The sequence below is a fragment of the Pristiophorus japonicus genome, chromosome 3 (assembly GCF_044704955.1).
Source record: "Pristiophorus japonicus isolate sPriJap1 chromosome 3, sPriJap1.hap1, whole genome shotgun sequence".
In the NCBI taxonomy this organism is placed as follows: Eukaryota; Metazoa; Chordata; class Chondrichthyes; family Pristiophoridae; genus Pristiophorus; species Pristiophorus japonicus.
In genome coordinates this window covers 169,597,518-169,613,882 of record NC_091979.1, presented here as the reverse complement: position 1 = coordinate 169,613,882, position 16,365 = coordinate 169,597,518, and the positions used below count along the sequence as shown (strand labels likewise).

The 16,365-nt window shown below is 47.5% G+C and overlaps 1 protein-coding gene across 2 annotated transcripts in view; it reads left to right on the top strand.

Moving 5' to 3' along the window:
- The window catches only part of cops8 (COP9 signalosome subunit 8), a 77,033-nt gene that overhangs the window by 25,596 nt on the left and 35,072 nt on the right, over positions 1-16,365 (top strand). For both annotated transcript variants that reach the window (XM_070874854.1, XM_070874853.1), the window contains exon 3: positions 2,953-3,001. In XM_070874854.1, the coding sequence (XP_070730955.1) occupies positions 2,953-3,001 (49 nt within the window). The remainder of the gene's footprint in view (positions 1-2,952; positions 3,002-16,365) is intronic.

The window sequence follows — 16,365 nt, the reverse complement described above, 5'->3', positions numbered from 1 at the left end:
GGGGAGGGGAGGAGTGTTGCTATATATGTAAATTTGTATTTCTTCTGTACAGCCACCAGAGGGCTCATCTCCTGGAGTCCCAAGGGATCCCATTATCCCTTTGGAGCACAGGTATTTAAGGAGTCTTCACAGGTTGGAGAGGCACTCTGGAGACATGCAATAAAAAACTAAGGTCACACTTTACTTTAAGCTCACAGTGTTCAGTCTAACTCTTTCTCCCATACACAACAATTTCCTCAGTCCCGACCAAGCTGTGTACTAAGTTCTATTTTTGAATTCCTTCCCTATTCTCTCCAAATTGTTTATTTAAAAAAAAACATGAGGCAGTTCCCTGATGTGAATTCTATGCCAGGTAGGAAATATGCTAGGATTGGCCAACTTTATTTTATATGTCCACTGACACAAATTTTGCTTTTTATTAGCTAACTATTTTTACTATAGGTTGAACTGCTTCCTGGCTTTCATGGCCTGGCCAAGAGGCATGAGTGTTTTACTGGCAATAGTAATAAGACTGGTTCATGCAATGTTGTGGTTGGGCTTTGAAAAATGTTCCACAGATGTATGTAATTTTTATAAAGACTTTAGGATTATGAACCTTAAAGTAATTGTAATCTCAATTACAAATGGCAAATTTTAAAATCTGATGGGTAATGGGACCCTTATTGTTAAAAGATATTAAATCTAAGCCTTTAATACCTAATTTATTTTCACTTTTCCTATTTGATGGACTGTTTCTGTTTTACAGCACAATATATTTGTGCTGTGATTATATCCAACATGTCGGACAGTAAAACCAAACAAGGGCTTTTGTGAGACCACACCCAAGTACTGTGCACGAGTCTCATCGTCGAGAGCATGCAGAAAACAAGCGCAGGCAGCGGAAGGAGCGTGTGGCAAACCTGTCCCACCCACCCTTTCCCTCAACAATTATCTGTCCCACCTGTGACAGGGACTGTGGCTCTCTTATTGGACTGTTCAGCCACTTAAGGACTCGTGTTAAAAGTGGAAGCAAATCTTCCTCAATTCCGAGGGACTGCCTCTGATGATGAAGTACATGTTTTTGTGGCAGAGGAGTGGCAAGAGATCATGGCAGAGGTGCGGCGAATGAGGGTACGGGGCCCAAAAGAGCCGAGGGCCAGCCCACACTGCGATATGTGCACGCACTGGGTCCGTGCAGCAGAGCAGGTCTCCAGTCGTCTTGGTGTTAACCCTTGTCATTGGACCAAGACCTAGCTCTGTCGAACTCGTGTGGTGGCTGATGTGCAACGGTTACCACACGTTTAAAAAACCAATGCTCAGGCATCTTCCACTCCCTCAATTGGAGTTCAGGACTGGAACATCTGGTCCTTCAGTGAAACATCTGAACTCGTGGAAGCAAGTCATCCTTGTTCGAGGGACTGCCTATGATGATGACATGATTGCCAGTTACCATATTCTTTTTAAAAAAAAAAAGATTCACACTGAAACACCGAATGGAGAAACATGTTTATGGCCCTCTTTTGTGTTGGACTATGGATACTGCTTTCCCTGGCCTGAATCCTAACAAGGGTCTCTAAGGATCGAGGGAAGTGGATGAAGATCTTTGATTTATTTTTGTGCTATATTCTGGAAAATGTGCAGAGAAATCTGTAAAAAATAAATATTTACAGATGATAGCAATGTTATGGTTTGAATCATTTGGGAATTTATGTCCCTAACCTCCGCCACCCTCCACATACACGGAAAACATCTGCATTTAATACTTTAACTGTCAGCGCTAGTTGGGTTCACACAGTAATTAATTTCAAAGTACTTTTTAAATAGCTCATAAAGGTTCACTCTCCTGCTTGATCCAGAATTAAAGTCCCTGAAATGTTATACAGCATAACCCCATTTATGCTATGAAATTGTCTGGAACTTAACCTGCAAATAGTGTTGGTTCAGAACACCTCATGCGGCCCGCACCACATTGTGGAGAGGTTTCACTATATAAACATGGAATAAATGTTGAATGCAATACAGAGAGGTGGAATTCCGGCCTGGATCTGAATCACAGAATTTTACAGCTCAGAAGGCAGCTATTCAACCTGTCATGTCTTTAACTGGAGCTCTTGCTTTAATCCCTTCAAATCCTTTTATATTCTTCCTTTTCAAATACTTGTCCAATTCCTTTTAAATGATGTGATAGTCTCTGCCTCAATAGCCACTTGTGGTAAAGCATCCATGTCCAGTTACTTCTAACATCTAAATCAAAAATGCCCTGCAATAATACTTTTAAACATGTAATTTATAACGTAACAAATCATGGGAGAGGGGCTCTTTACATATTAGGAATTAGCTACTTACTCAGGCAAATATTAACAATCAATTTCAGTGACTTCAATAAAAATAATGACCGCTCTAGACTTCTAGGGAGTTTCTACATTTGAAACCGACAGCAGGGGGATTTAAAATGGTGCTCTACATTAGTAGAGTATCTGGTTGTTTTGAGTGAATTTAAAAAGATGGAGTGTTTATTTTTATATATTTTCTTGATCTAGGAAGTTCTCTTAAAAATGAAGACTGCAAGGTCTCGGTGTTTAGTCATTTACTGTTCACCTCTGGGACTTGGAGTACAATTCAAATCTTGTGAGGGTTCACTTTTACTCTTTGGTTGTAAAGGTTCCATCGAAAATGACTCTGGACCTTTCTCAACTCATTTCTTAGTGGGCATGAGCTCACAGTACAGAACTGCACACAATTTGAGATACGGGCATGGTTTTAAATCCTTTTTTTCCCCTCCTAGTCTCACACTGCCTTTCAGCCAGTAATGGCTTTTGAACCAAACTGGAGATTGATATGCCTGACTCTTGACTTTGGGTGTCTCATTCAGATATACAGTGAATACTTGTGGAATTTGGGTGTTTGTTTGATGCTATATTGACAATGGAATTGTTATATCCAAAGACATGGTGTTTCTATTAATTATTGCAGGAATACTGCAAGGTACCTCTGGAAGAGAATACCTCAAGCCATCAAAACTGTGAGTCTGTACGGTTTTACAAACATTGCTTTCTACAATGCTGTTTGTTTCAGAAGCATGAGATGGCCAGCCTGAATGTTTATCCCGTGGTTAGAATTGGGTGTCGGGGGTGCTGGAGAGGACCATTGCAGCTTTCACTTTCTGTATAATCCATCATTTGACACAGAGCAAGTTTGGCTTTTGCCGTATCTTAAACCTTGGATGTTGACTGCGAATCTCATAATTGGATTGTTCAATCTTGCATTCTACAAACCTGTTGGCAAATGCCCTGCCAAGATTTGGTATGGCTTAGTCATTTGTATCTTCCATAAAATATTATAAAAATGGTATGATATGGTACACATTCTGTTATTGTCCATCTGAGACTGAAGTTTTTTTGATTTGCTCCCACCTTGGCAACATTTTCACTCAAACTTCATATTCAACCAATCGTGAGTAATGCAACCAAAATCTACCAGCAAAGCAGAACCTGAACCAATCAAATCACTCATTTATTTTTAAATCCTTTTGACAGCAATCAATCTCAGCTCAGTAAACAAAATCAAGAAAAACTTGATCAATAAAAATTCAGAAACGGAACCAGTCACATTGCTCAAAATACATTTTTTTAAGTCGGTGACTATTTTTCTTGTCAGCCTGCTAACTACACATAGGTTTGTTGCATCACAAGTTGTACTTTGTTGAAAAACCCAACACCTTGCAAACAATATTTTAATTTTCCCATTCTCACCATTTTCCAGCTGTCTTAACTTCCTCCTGGACTCTTGGATTTGTGGGGGTGGGTGGGTGGTGGAGGATGAGGAGGGTACCACTGGTACAGCGAGCTTATGGCGACTGGGCACATTGAGGGCACTCTTGAGGTCTGGAATCACCAGGATGGATTCTGGTATCTGAGAGCACTGAGGTCACCTTAACTCTAGTTTTTAAGCATGCTGAATTTATATAGTACTTGGTCCTGAGGCAGACAAAATATTTGAAGATTTTCACCAGAGAAATACTTTCAATCCTTGTAGATTATAGTTAAAGACTTTATACTGTAGTTGTTGTCTCTATGCAGCATATCATGCAATGACTCTCGGCTTGCCTCTACAAGTGATGCCACATCTTAAAGGCCACTCCCACCAATCCAGATGCAATGATTTGTATTCCCTGCATCCTTCTATTTCCCCCCGCCTCCCCACAACCAGCTCTCCCCCCCCCCCCCCCCCCTCCCCCCCCCCCCACCATGAGAGCTTTCTCATGCTGCCAGGCTTTAGGATCCACCTTTGAGTTAACAGACTAAGAAAACCCCAACTAGTGCTGCCAGGGTCTGAGATTCAACTCCCATTGCTTCTAGAATCAGTGATGGAGTTCCAGATCTTTGAAGAGCGGCGAGAGCACAGCGAGAGCAGCATGGGTATAAATAGCAGTGGAGGCCCGAGAGCGGTGCAGGGAAACGTAGAAACATAGAAAATAGGTGCAGGAGCAGGCCCTTCGAGCCTGCACCACCATTCAATATGATCATGACTGATCATTCACCTCAGTACCACTTTCGTACTTTCTCTCCATACCCCTTGATCCCTTTAGCCGTAAGGGCCATATCTAACTCCCTCTTGAATATATCCAACGGACTGGCATCAACAATTCTCTGCGGTAGAGAATTCCACAGGTTAGCAACTCTTGAGTGAAGAAGTTTCTTCTCATCTCGGTCCTAAATGGCTTACCCCTTATCCTTAGACTGTCCCCTGGTTCTGGACTTTCCCAACATCGGGAACATTCTTCCTGCATCTAACCTGTCCAGTCCTGTCAGAATTTTATATGTTTCTATGAGATCCCCTCTCATCCTTCTAAACTCCAGTGAATAAAGGCCCAGTCGATCCAGAGTGTCCTCATATGTCAGTCCTGCCATCCTGGGAATCAGTCTGGTGAACCTTCGCTGAACTCACTCAATAGCAAGAATGTCCTTCCTCAGATGAGGAGACCAAAACTGAATACAATATTCCAGGTGAGGCCTCACCAAGGCCCTGCATAACTGCAGTAAGACCTCCCTGCTCCTAAACTCAAATCCCCTAGCTATGAAGGCCAACATGCCATTTGCCTTCTTCACTGCCTACTGTACCTGCATGCCAACTTTCAATGACTGATGTACCATGATATCCAGGTCTCGTTACATCTCCCCTTTTCCTAATCTGCCGCCATTCAGATAATCTGCCTTTGTGTTTTTGCCACCAAAGTGGATAACCTCACATTTATTCATATTATACTGCATTTGCCCACTCACCTAACCTGTCCAAGTCACCCTGCAGCCTCTTAGTATCCTCCTCACAGTTCACACCGCCACCCAGCTTAGTGTTATCTGCAAACTTGGAGATATTACACTCAATTCCTTCATCTAAATGATTGATGTGTATTGTAAATAGCTGGGGACCCAGCACTGAGCCCTGCGGCACCCCACTAGACACTGCCTGCCATTCTGAAAAGGACCCATTTATCCCGACTCTCTGCTTCCTGTCTGCCAACCAGTTCTCTATCCACGTCAATACAATACCCCCGGTACCATGTGCTTTAATTTTGCACACTAATCTCTTGTGTGGGACCTTGTCAAAAGCCTTTTGAAAGTCCAAATACACTACATCCACTGGTTCTCCCTTGTCCACTCTGCTAGCTACATCCTCAAAAGAATTCTAGAAGATTTGTCAAGCATGATTTCCCTTTCATAAATCCATGCTGACTTGGACCGATCCTGTCACTGCTTTCCAAATGCGCTGCTATTTCATCTTTAATAATTGATTCCAACATTTTCCCCACTACTGATGTCAGGCTAAGCAGTCTATAATTCCTCGTTTTCTCTCCCTCCTTTCTTAAAAAGTGGTGTTACATTAGCTACCCTCCAGTCCATAGGAACTGATCCAGAGTCGATAAACTGTTGGAAAATGATCACCAATGCATCCCTATTTTTAGGGCCCCTTCCTTAAGTACTCTGGGATGCAGACTATCAGGCCCTGGGGATTTATCGGTTTTTAATCCCATCAATTTGCCTAACACAATTTCCTGATTAATAAGGATTTCCTTCAGTTCCTCCTTCTCACTCGACCCTCGGTCCCCTTGTATTTCCGGAAGGTTATTTGTGTCTTCCTTCGTGAAGACAGAACCAAAGTATTTGTTCAATTGGTCTGCCATTTCTTTGTTTCCCTTTATAAATTCACCTGATTCTGACTGCAAGGGACCTACATATGTCTTCACTAATCTTTTTCTCTTCACATATCTATAGAAGCTTTTGCAGTCAATTTTTATGTTCCCAGCAAGCTTCCGCTCATACTCTATTTGCCCCCCTCCCAATTAAACACTTTGTGCTCCTCTGCTGGCTTCTAAATTTCTCCCAGTCCTCAGGTTTGCTGCTTTTTCTGGCCAATTTACATGTCTCTTCCTTGGATTTAACATTATCCTTAATTTCTCTTGTTAGCCACGGTTGAGCCACCTTCCCTGTTTTATTTTTACTCCAGATCAGGATTTACAATTGTTGAAGTTCATCCATGTGATCTTTAAATGTTTGCCATTGCCTATCCACCATCAACCCTTTAAGTATCATTTGCCACTCTATTCTAGCCAATTCACATCTCATACCATCAAAGTTTCCTTAAGTTCAGAACACTAGTCTCTGAATTAACTGTGTCACTCTCCATCTTAATAAAGAATTCTACCATATTATGGTCACTGTTCCCCAAGGGGCCTCGCACAACAAAATTGCTAAATAGTCCTTTCTCATTACACATCACCCAGTCTAGGATGGCCAGCCCTCTAGTTGGTTCCTCGACATATTGGTCTCGAAAATCATCATTAATGCACTCCAGGAAATCATTCTCCACCATATTGCTACCAGTTTGGTTAGCCCAATCAATATGTAGATTAAAGTCGCCCATGATAACTGCTGTACCTTTATTGCACATATCCCTTATTTCTTGTTTGATGCTGTCCTCAACCTCACTACTACTATTTGGTGGTCTGTACACAACTCCCACTAGCGTTTTCTGCCCTTTGGTATTTCGTAGCTCCACCCAAACCGATTCCACATCATCCAAGCTAATGTCCTTTCTTACAATTGCATTAATTTCCTCTTTAACCAGCAATGTCACCCTGCCTCATTCTCCTTTCTGTCTATCCTTCCTAAATGCTGAATATCCTTGGATGGTGAGTTCTCAGCTTTTGTCACCCTGGAGCCATGTCTCCGTGATGCCAATCACATCATATCCGTGAACTGCTATCTGCGCAGTTAGCAGTCCACCTTACTCTGAATACTCCTCGCATTGAAGCACAACGCCTTTAGGCTTGTCTTTTTAACACACTTTGCCCTTTAGAATTTTGCTGTAATGTGGCCTTTTTTGTTTTTTGCCCTGGGTTTCTCTGCCCTCCACTTTTACTATTCTCCTTTCTATCTTTTACTTCTGACTCCATTTTATTTCCCTCTGTCTCCCTGCATAGGTTCCCATCTCCCTCTATCTCATTGAAAACCCTGTAACCAGGAATGTTGAGCTGCCATTCCTGCCCTTCTTTCAGCCATGTCTCAGTAATAGCGGTAATATCATACTCCCACGTGCGGCTCATCTGCCTTATTCCCTCGACTCCTTGCATTGAAGTGTATACCATTTAGCACTGCCAAACTTGCTGGTTGTCTATTTTCCAGCCTTTGTTTTCTCTGCCTTCCAAACTAGCTTACTAATTTTATGCCTTCCATTTCCAGCTTTGCTTCTCTCCCTTCTGAAGCTACTCTCAGGTTCCCATCCCACTGCCAAACTAGTTTAAACCCTTCCCAACAGCACTAGCAAACCTCCCTGCTAGGATATTGGTCCCGGCCCTGTTGAGGTGCAACCCGACCAGCTTGTACAGGTCCAACCTCCTCCAGAAACTATCCCAGTGCCTCAGGAATCTAAAGCCCTCCCTCCTGCACCATCTCTCCACCCATGAATTCATCTGCTCTCTCCTCCTGTTTCTGTATTCACTAGCATGTGGCACTGGGAGTAATCCGGAAATTACTACCTTTTTGAGGTTGTGCTTTTTAATCTCTTTCCTAGCGCTGCAATAGCTGCCTGCAGGACCTCATCACTCTTTCTACCTACGTCATTGGTACCGATATGGATCACGGCCTCCGAATGTCCTGCAGCCGTTCAGTGACATCCCTGACCATGGCACCAGGGAGTCATGTCTGTGGCCGCAGAAACGCCTGTCTGTCCCCTAACTATCGAATCCCCTACACTATTGCTCTTCCACTCTTCTTCCTTTCCCTCTTCCCCCCAACCCGTGCAGTTGAGCAACCCATGGTGCCAAGGACTTGGCCCTGCCTGCACTCCCCAGAGGGTTGGACTAAAAAATCTCAAAACCCCTGGATGTCAAGGGGCATACAGGGTAGGATAATGAAAAAAGGGAAGCTTATGACCGATCTAGAGGGCTCAATACATAAGAACATAACATTAGAAATAGGAGCAGGAGTAGGCCATTTGACCACTCGAGCCTGCTCCGCCATTCAATAAGATCATGGCTGATCCAATCATGGACTCAGCTCCACTTCCCTGCCTGCTCCCCATAACCCTCCACTGCCTTATCACTCAAAAATCTATCTATCTCTGCCTTAAATATATTCAATGACCCAGCCTCCACAGCTCTCTGGGACAGAGAATTCCATAGATTTACAACCCTCTTGAGAGAAGAAATTTCTCCTCATCTCAGTTTTAAATGGGTGGCTCCTTATTTTAAGACTATGTCCCCGAGTTTTAGTTTTCCCCTATGAGTTGATATATCCTCTTTCCATTCACTTTGTCAAGCCCCTTCATTATCTTATAAGTTTTAATAAGATCACCCCTCATTCTTCTGAACTCCAATGTGTATAGGTCCATCCTACTCAACCTATCCTCATAAGTCAACCCCCTCATCTCCGGAATGAACCGAGTGAACCTTCTCTGAACAGCCTCCAATGCAGATATATCCTTCCTTAAATACGGAGACCAAAACTGTACGTAGTGCTCCAGGTGTGGCCTCAGCAATACCCTGTACAGTTGTAGCAGGAATTCTCGGCTTTTATACTCTAACCCCCTTGCAATAAAGGCCAACATTCCATTTGCCTTCCTGATTACTTGCTGTACCTGCACACTTACATTTTGTGTTTCATGCACAAGGACCCCCAGGTCCCTCTGTACTGCAGTACTTTGCAATTTTTCTCCATTTAAATTGTAATTTGCTTTTCTATTATTTTTTCTGCCAAAGTGGATAACCTCACATTTTCACAAATTATACTCCATCTGCCAGATTTTTGCCCACTCACTTAGCCTGTCTATATCCCTTTGCAGATTTTTTGTGACCTCCTCACAATTTGCTTTCCTACCCATCTTTGTATCATCAGCAGACTTGGCTACGTTATACTCTGTCCCTTCATCCAAGTCATTCATATAAATTCTAAATAGTTAAGGACCCAGCACCGATCCCTGCGGCACCCCATCAGTCGCTGCCAACCGGAAAATCACCCATTTATCCCGACACTCTGTTTTCTGTTAACCAATCCTCTATCCATGCTAATATATTACCCCTAACCCCGTGAGCTTTTATCTAGTGCAGTAATATCTTATGTGGCACGTTATCAAATGCCTTCTGGAAATCCAAATACACCACATCCACTGGTTTTCCCCCTTATCTACCCTGCTCGTTACATCCTCAAAGAACTCCAGCAAATTTGTCATACATGATTTCTCTTTCATAAAACCATGCTGACTCTGCTTGATTGAATCATGCTTGAATACTGCAGAAACCCTAGAGAAGTATAGAAAAGTGCAGGGGTGAAATTAAAAAGGAAATTAGGAAAGCAAAGAGAGGGCATGAAAAAATATTGGCAAGTAAAATTAAGAAAAACCCAAAGATATTTTATAAATATATTAAGAGCAAGAGGATAACTAAAGAAAGAGTAGGGCCTATTAGACTATGGACTGGAGGGTACCATCCTGGAGTCTCGGTTGCGGCCGCAGAAACATCTATCTATTCCCCTTACAATAGAATCCCCATACAATAGAATCCCCAACCACTATAGCTCTCCCACTCTTTTTCCTGCCCTCCTGTGCAGCAGAACCACCCATGGTGCCATGAACTTGGCTGCTGCTGCCCTCCCCTGGTGAGTCATCCCCCACCCCCCCCAACAGCACCCAAGGCGGTGTATCTGTTTTGGAGGGGGATGACCGCAGGGGACCCCTGCACTACCTTCTTTCCACTGCTCTGCCTGATGGTCACCCATTCCCTATCTGCCTGAGTAACCTTTACCTGCGGTGAGACCAACTCACTAAACATGCTATTCACGACATCCAAGCATCGCAGATGCTCTAGAGTGAATCCATGCGCAGCTCCAATGCCACAATGCGGTCTGTCAGGAGCTGCAGCTGGATACACTTCCCGCACATGTAATCTTCAGGGACACTGGAAGCGTCCCTGGCATCCCACGTAGCACAGGAGGAGCATGACAGGATCTGGGCTCTCTTGCCATGACTTAACCCTTAATGAATTTAATTTGGCAACAAATGTTTTTTTACTGATCAGGGAAAAGAAAAAGAAGAAAAACGACTCACCAATCACTTACCCCTTGGCTGTGACGTCACCCTTCGATTTCTTTTTACTTTTTGTCTTTTCCCTGCTGCAGCTGCACCAGCTGGCTGCTCGACGACGCTGCCGCTCCATCCGACGTTGGGCCTTTTATAAGGAGCATCGAGCAGCACAGCATTGATATAAGGAGCAGAGGAGGCCCAAGAGCAGGGAGAGAGCAAAAAAAAAAAATCAAGGAATGACATCACTGGACAGCAGGTAGGTAATTGTTGGGTGAGTATCACTATTGCCTTTTCTTCTCTCAAGTTATTGCAGAGAGGTGTGCTAAAAATTTTGGTTAACCTAATAAATAGAGGCATAGCAGGGCAGCTCAGTCCTGTGGAATGCACATCCTGTGCCATGAGGAAAGTCCTGGACACTTCTCGTGGCCTGGACAATGACGTGTGCAGAAAGTGTCGCCAGCTAGAGCAGCTCGAGCTCCGGGTTTTGGAGCTTGAGCGGCGGCTGGCGTTACTGCAGTGCAGCCGCGAGGTGGTCACCCACAGCTCAAGAGTGTTTGTCATCGTCATAGTCATCGTCATCGCCATCATCAGTCGTCCCTCGGAATCGAGGAAGACTTGCTTCCACTCCTAAAGTGAGTTCTTTGGTGGCTGAACAGTCCAATACGAGAGCCACAGACCCTGTTACAGGTGGGATAGACATTAGTCGAGGGAAGAGGTGGGTGGGACTGGTTTGCCGTGTGCTCCTTCCACTGCCTGCGCTTGACCTCTTGCTCTCGGCATTGAGACTCGGAAGAGCTCAACGCCCACCCAGATGCACTTTCTCCACCTAGAATGGTCTTCGGCCAGGGACTCCCAGGTGTTAGTGGTGATGTCGCACTTCACGAGGGAGGCTTTGAGGGTATTCTTGTAACGTTTCAGCTGCCCATCTTTGGCTCGTTTGCCATGAAACATAGCAACATAGAAAATAGATGCAGGAGTAGGCCATTCGGCCCTTTAAGCCTGCCCCACCATTCAGTGAGATCATGGCTGATCATTCCTTCAGTACCCCTTTCCTACTTTCTGTCCATACACCTTGGCCGTAAGGGCCATATCTAACTCCCTCTTGAATATATCCAATGAACTGGCATCAACAACTCTCTGCGGCAGGGAATTCCACAGGTTAACAACTCTGAGTGAAGAAGTTTCTCCTCATCGCAGTCCTAAATGGCCTAGCCCTTATCCTAAGACTGTGTCCCCTGGTTCTGGACTTTCCCAACATTGGGAATATTCTACCCACATCTTAACCTGTCCTGTCCCGTCAGAATCTTGTATATTTCTATGAGATCCTCTCTCATCCTTCTAAACTCCAATGTATAAAGTCCCAGTTGATCCAGTCTCTCCTCATATGTCAGTCCAGCCATCCCTGGAATCAGTCTGGTGAACCTTCGCTGCTCTCCCTCAATAGCAAGAACATCCTTCCTCAGATTAGGAGACCAAAACTGAACACACTATTCCAGGTGAGGCCTCACCAAGGCCCTGTACAACTGCAGTAAGACTTCACTGCTCCTATACTCAAATCCCCTAGCTATGAAGGCCAACATACCATTTGCCGCCTTCACCGCCTGCTGTACCTGTATGCCAACTTTCAATAACTGATAAACCATGACATCCAGGTCTCGTTGCACCTCCCCTTTTCCTAATCTGCCGCCATTCAGATAATAGTCTGTCTTTGCGTTTTTGTACCCAAAGTGGATAACCTCACATTTATCAACATTATATCGCATCTGCCATGCATTTGATCACTCACCTAACATGTCCAAGTCACCCTGCAGCCTCTTAGCTTTTCCCTCACAGCTCACACCGCCACCCAATTTAGTGTCATCTGCAAACTTGGAGATATTACACTCAATTCCTTCATCTAAATCATTGATGTATATTGTAAAGAGCTGGGATCATAAGAACATAAGAATTAGGAACAGGAGTAGGCCATCTAGCCCCTCGAGCCTGCTCCGCCATTCAAAAAGATCATGGCTGATCTGGCCGTGGACTCGGCTCCACTTACCCGCCCGCTCCCCATAACCCTTAATTCCCTTATTGGTTAAAAATCTATCTCTCTGTGATTTGAATACATTCAATGAGCTAGCCTCAACTGCTTCCTTGGGCAGAGAATTCCACAGATTCACAACCCTCTGGGAGAAGAAATTCCTTCTCAACTCGGTTTTAAATTGGCTCCCCCGTATTTTGAGGCTGTGTCCCCTAGTTCTAGTCTCCCCGACCAGTGGAAACAACCTCTGCCTCTATCTTGTCTATCCCTTTCATTATTTTAAATGTTTCTAGAAGATCACCCCTCATCCTTCTGAACTCCGAGTTTAGACCCAGTCTACTCAATCTATCATCATAAGGTAACCCCCTCATCTCTGGAATCAACATAGTGAATCGTCTCTGTACCCCCTCCAAGGCTAGTATATCCTTAAGTAAGGTGACCAAAACTGCACGCAGTACTCCAGGTGCGGCCTCACCAATACCTTGTACAGTTGCAGCAGGACCTCCCTGCTTTGTACTCCATCCCTCTCGCAATGAAGGCCAACATTCCATTCGCCTTCCTGATTACCTGCTGCACCTGGGCCAGTTGTGGAGCAGTGGAGGCGTGGCCTAAACAGTTGGAGCTGTGAGCAGTGAGAAGGAACTGCTGCTTTTGCTCCTGGCTGGCCCTGTGAATCAGCCCAGGAAGGAAGGAAGGGGCTTCACCACCAACTTTCACCCAGAGGGAGAGGAGGAAAAAGCAGAAAACTTTAACAACTTCACCATTTCTATAAAGAGTTGGAGAGAGGGGGAAAGACCAACAACAACATCCAGTGTGGAAGGAGGGAGACTCTACCATTCTACAGGTGGGTGTATTGGTGCAGTCCCTAAAAGACTTTGCTGTATCGGTGGGGGGAGGAAAGAAGACCAGTCGGTGGCCGGAACATCGCGGGGGGTGTGTGTGTGTGGAAGTGTGTGTGGGGGCCTTGCTTACAACTAGGCCCCACGCACCTTTGAAGCACCCCTCCCCCATTGCCTAGCCTGGGATAGCTGGAGCTACCAGGCTGAAGAAACAATTAATCCACCCTAATTAACATAGTTGGGAGTGTGTGCCTGTGTGGCTCCAGCTGCACCAGGTGAAGATGACATCTCCCCTCACCCGAAGACCACCCCAAAGACTATTTTTTGTTTGCCATCTGGGGATTGCACCCACCCACAGCTGCGAGGGGAGACCTCCCTTCGCAGTTCCCCCCCCCTTCCCACACCCCTCTCTCTTTCTCTGTTACTCTCTGTCTCTCCCCTCTCTCTCTGAGAGCCCTTCCCTCCCAAATTGATTGGAAAAATATAAAACAATTAAGACAACTGAGCAGAGGGAGCAAGGCCCCTCCCCAATTGTCAACAAGGGGAGAGGTGTGCCTCGTTAAGAGCTCCTCTGCTCAGTCTATTAAACGAGGCCATTTAAAGACCATTAAGGCCTGTGACTTTGGGGTGGGTGTAGCCCTTAAAGGGACCCCGTGATGACGACCCCATCTACGCCGGTGGCAGGGCCAGCTAGGACTTATGCGCAGGTGGCATCCACATCCATGGCACCTCCTGCGCCACCTGCTGCCCTGCCACCATTCAGATTTATAACTAAGAAACACGGGGTCAAGAGCGACACTCACCCCACAATGAGCATTGAGGAGTGCGTGCAGCCCCTCGGCCATTGTCGCAGCCTCCAAGATGTCTGGGAAGGCCGTGTTCTTCCTGGGGTCGGAGCGGGCGGTGTCCCTGGCCATTGAAAAGGGGCTCACGGTGGGCGGGGGGCGTTCCTGCCGGTGGACCCTCTCGAGGCCACCGCGCAGAGGGTCATCATTTCAAACGTTCCCGCCCTTTGTTCCCGCTGAGCTCCTCCTCCCTCACCTACACCAACTGGGGGAGGTAAGGTCGGGGATCAACCCCATACCGCTTGGCCTCAGGGAGAACAGCCAGCTCTTTGTCCGGCTGGCGCGGGAGGAGACGGCAGAGGGCAATTTTAATGTGGTGCACGAGGGGACTGCCTACCGCGTCATCTGGACGTCGGACGGCGTGCGGTGCTATGCCTGCAGGGAGATGGGGCACGTTCGCAAGAATTGCCCCGCCTCCAAAGCCGCCAAACCACCGAGGGCGGCCAAGGCTGGCGCCACCGCCACCACCCCTCCCCCTAGTAGCGTCCGTGTGCCGGGAGCTGTGGGTGCGCGGGCATCGTCGGGGGCCTTTGTTTTCACGGCCTCCGGCGGCGGGGAGGGAGAGCGTCCGGCCGGAAATAAGGCGCGGAAGAAGGCGAAACACCTAGAGGCGGGTCCCCTTAGTGCGCCAGACAAGCTGTTCACCGCGTTCGGCCCAACCCCGTCACCGGCGAGCGCGGGGTGCCCTGAGCCCGTGCCCTTGACTAATACCGCAGAGGGGTTCGGGCGCGGGCAAGATAAGAAAAAGGGGGGAGTGGAGGAAAAAAAGGAGGCGCCGCTCCAGTGAGGCGGGGGGGGGGAACAACATCCCTCCGCGGAGGAGTCGGTGCCCGCCGCGTGTCCCGCGTCCCCCACCGGTGCCCCCAAACTGCGCCGTAGGTATGAGGAATCTGTCCCCGGGGAGGGTGAGGCAGTCGAGGCTGCCCAGCCGCTGCCTTCCGGGGATGGCGTGAAAGATCTGCCTGGCGTGGGGCCAGCGGAAGCATGCGTAGCTGCCGGGTCGAGCGTCCCGGGGACTGAGGCGGGCGGGGCCGAAAAGGCCGAACCTGAGCCCGCCCAGCCAATATCCAACTTCCCCCGACCTTGGCCTCCAGCTCCTGCCAGTTCGCCGGCCAGGCTTCCTCGTCGGGGCTAAGGTAGACTCCCAGATAGAGGAGATAGGTCGTGCTCCAGGCAAAAGGCCTGAGCTCCTCCGGCAGGGAATCCACCCGCCACTGACCCACCAGGAGTCCGGAACATTTTTCCCAGTTGATTCTGGCGGAGGATGCGGCCGAGTAAATCTCCTGGCACTCACGCATCCTCCGCAGGTCAGCGGGATCCTCTACCGCGAGGAGTACGTCATCGGCGTAAGCCGAGAGGACGACCTCCACGCCCGGCCCTTGCAGAGCCAGTCCCGTCAACCTCGTCCGCAGGAGGCGCAGGAAAGGCTCCACGCAGATGGCGTATAACTGGCCGGACATGGGGCATCCCTGGCGCACCCCTCTCCGAAAGCGAAGGGGCGCCGTCAAGGATCCGTTAACCTTAATCAGACACTCCGCGGCGGCGTACAAAAGTCGGATCCGGGCGACGAAATGCGTCCCGAACCCGAAAGCGCGCAGAGTTCCGAGCAAATAGTCGTGATCCACCCTGTTGAACGCCTTCTCTTGGTCGAGAGATAGGAAGGCGACCGACAGACCAGCCTCCTGGGAATGATGGATGAGGTCCCGGACCAGATGGATGTTGTCGTGGATTGTCCGGCCCGGGACCGTGTAGGACTGGTCGGGGTGGATCATGTGGTCCAGCACGGTGCCAAGGCGAGCAGACATCGCCCTGGCGAAGATTTTGTAGTCCGTGCTGAGAAGGGAGACCGGGCGCCAGTTCTTAAAGAGGCGGAGATCGCCCTTCTTAGGCAGGACGATGACTGCCCTGCGCCAAGAGAGGGGCATCTCCCCGGTCGCCAGACTTTCCCCCAGGACCCGCGCGTAGTCGCTCCCCAGGACATCCCAGAACGCCCTGTGGAACTCCACGGTCAGCCCGTCCAGCCCCGGGGATTTTCCCCTCGAGAGCCGGTCGAGGGCACCGGTCAGCTCCGCCAGGCTTAGCGGAGCTTCCAAATTTTCACTGC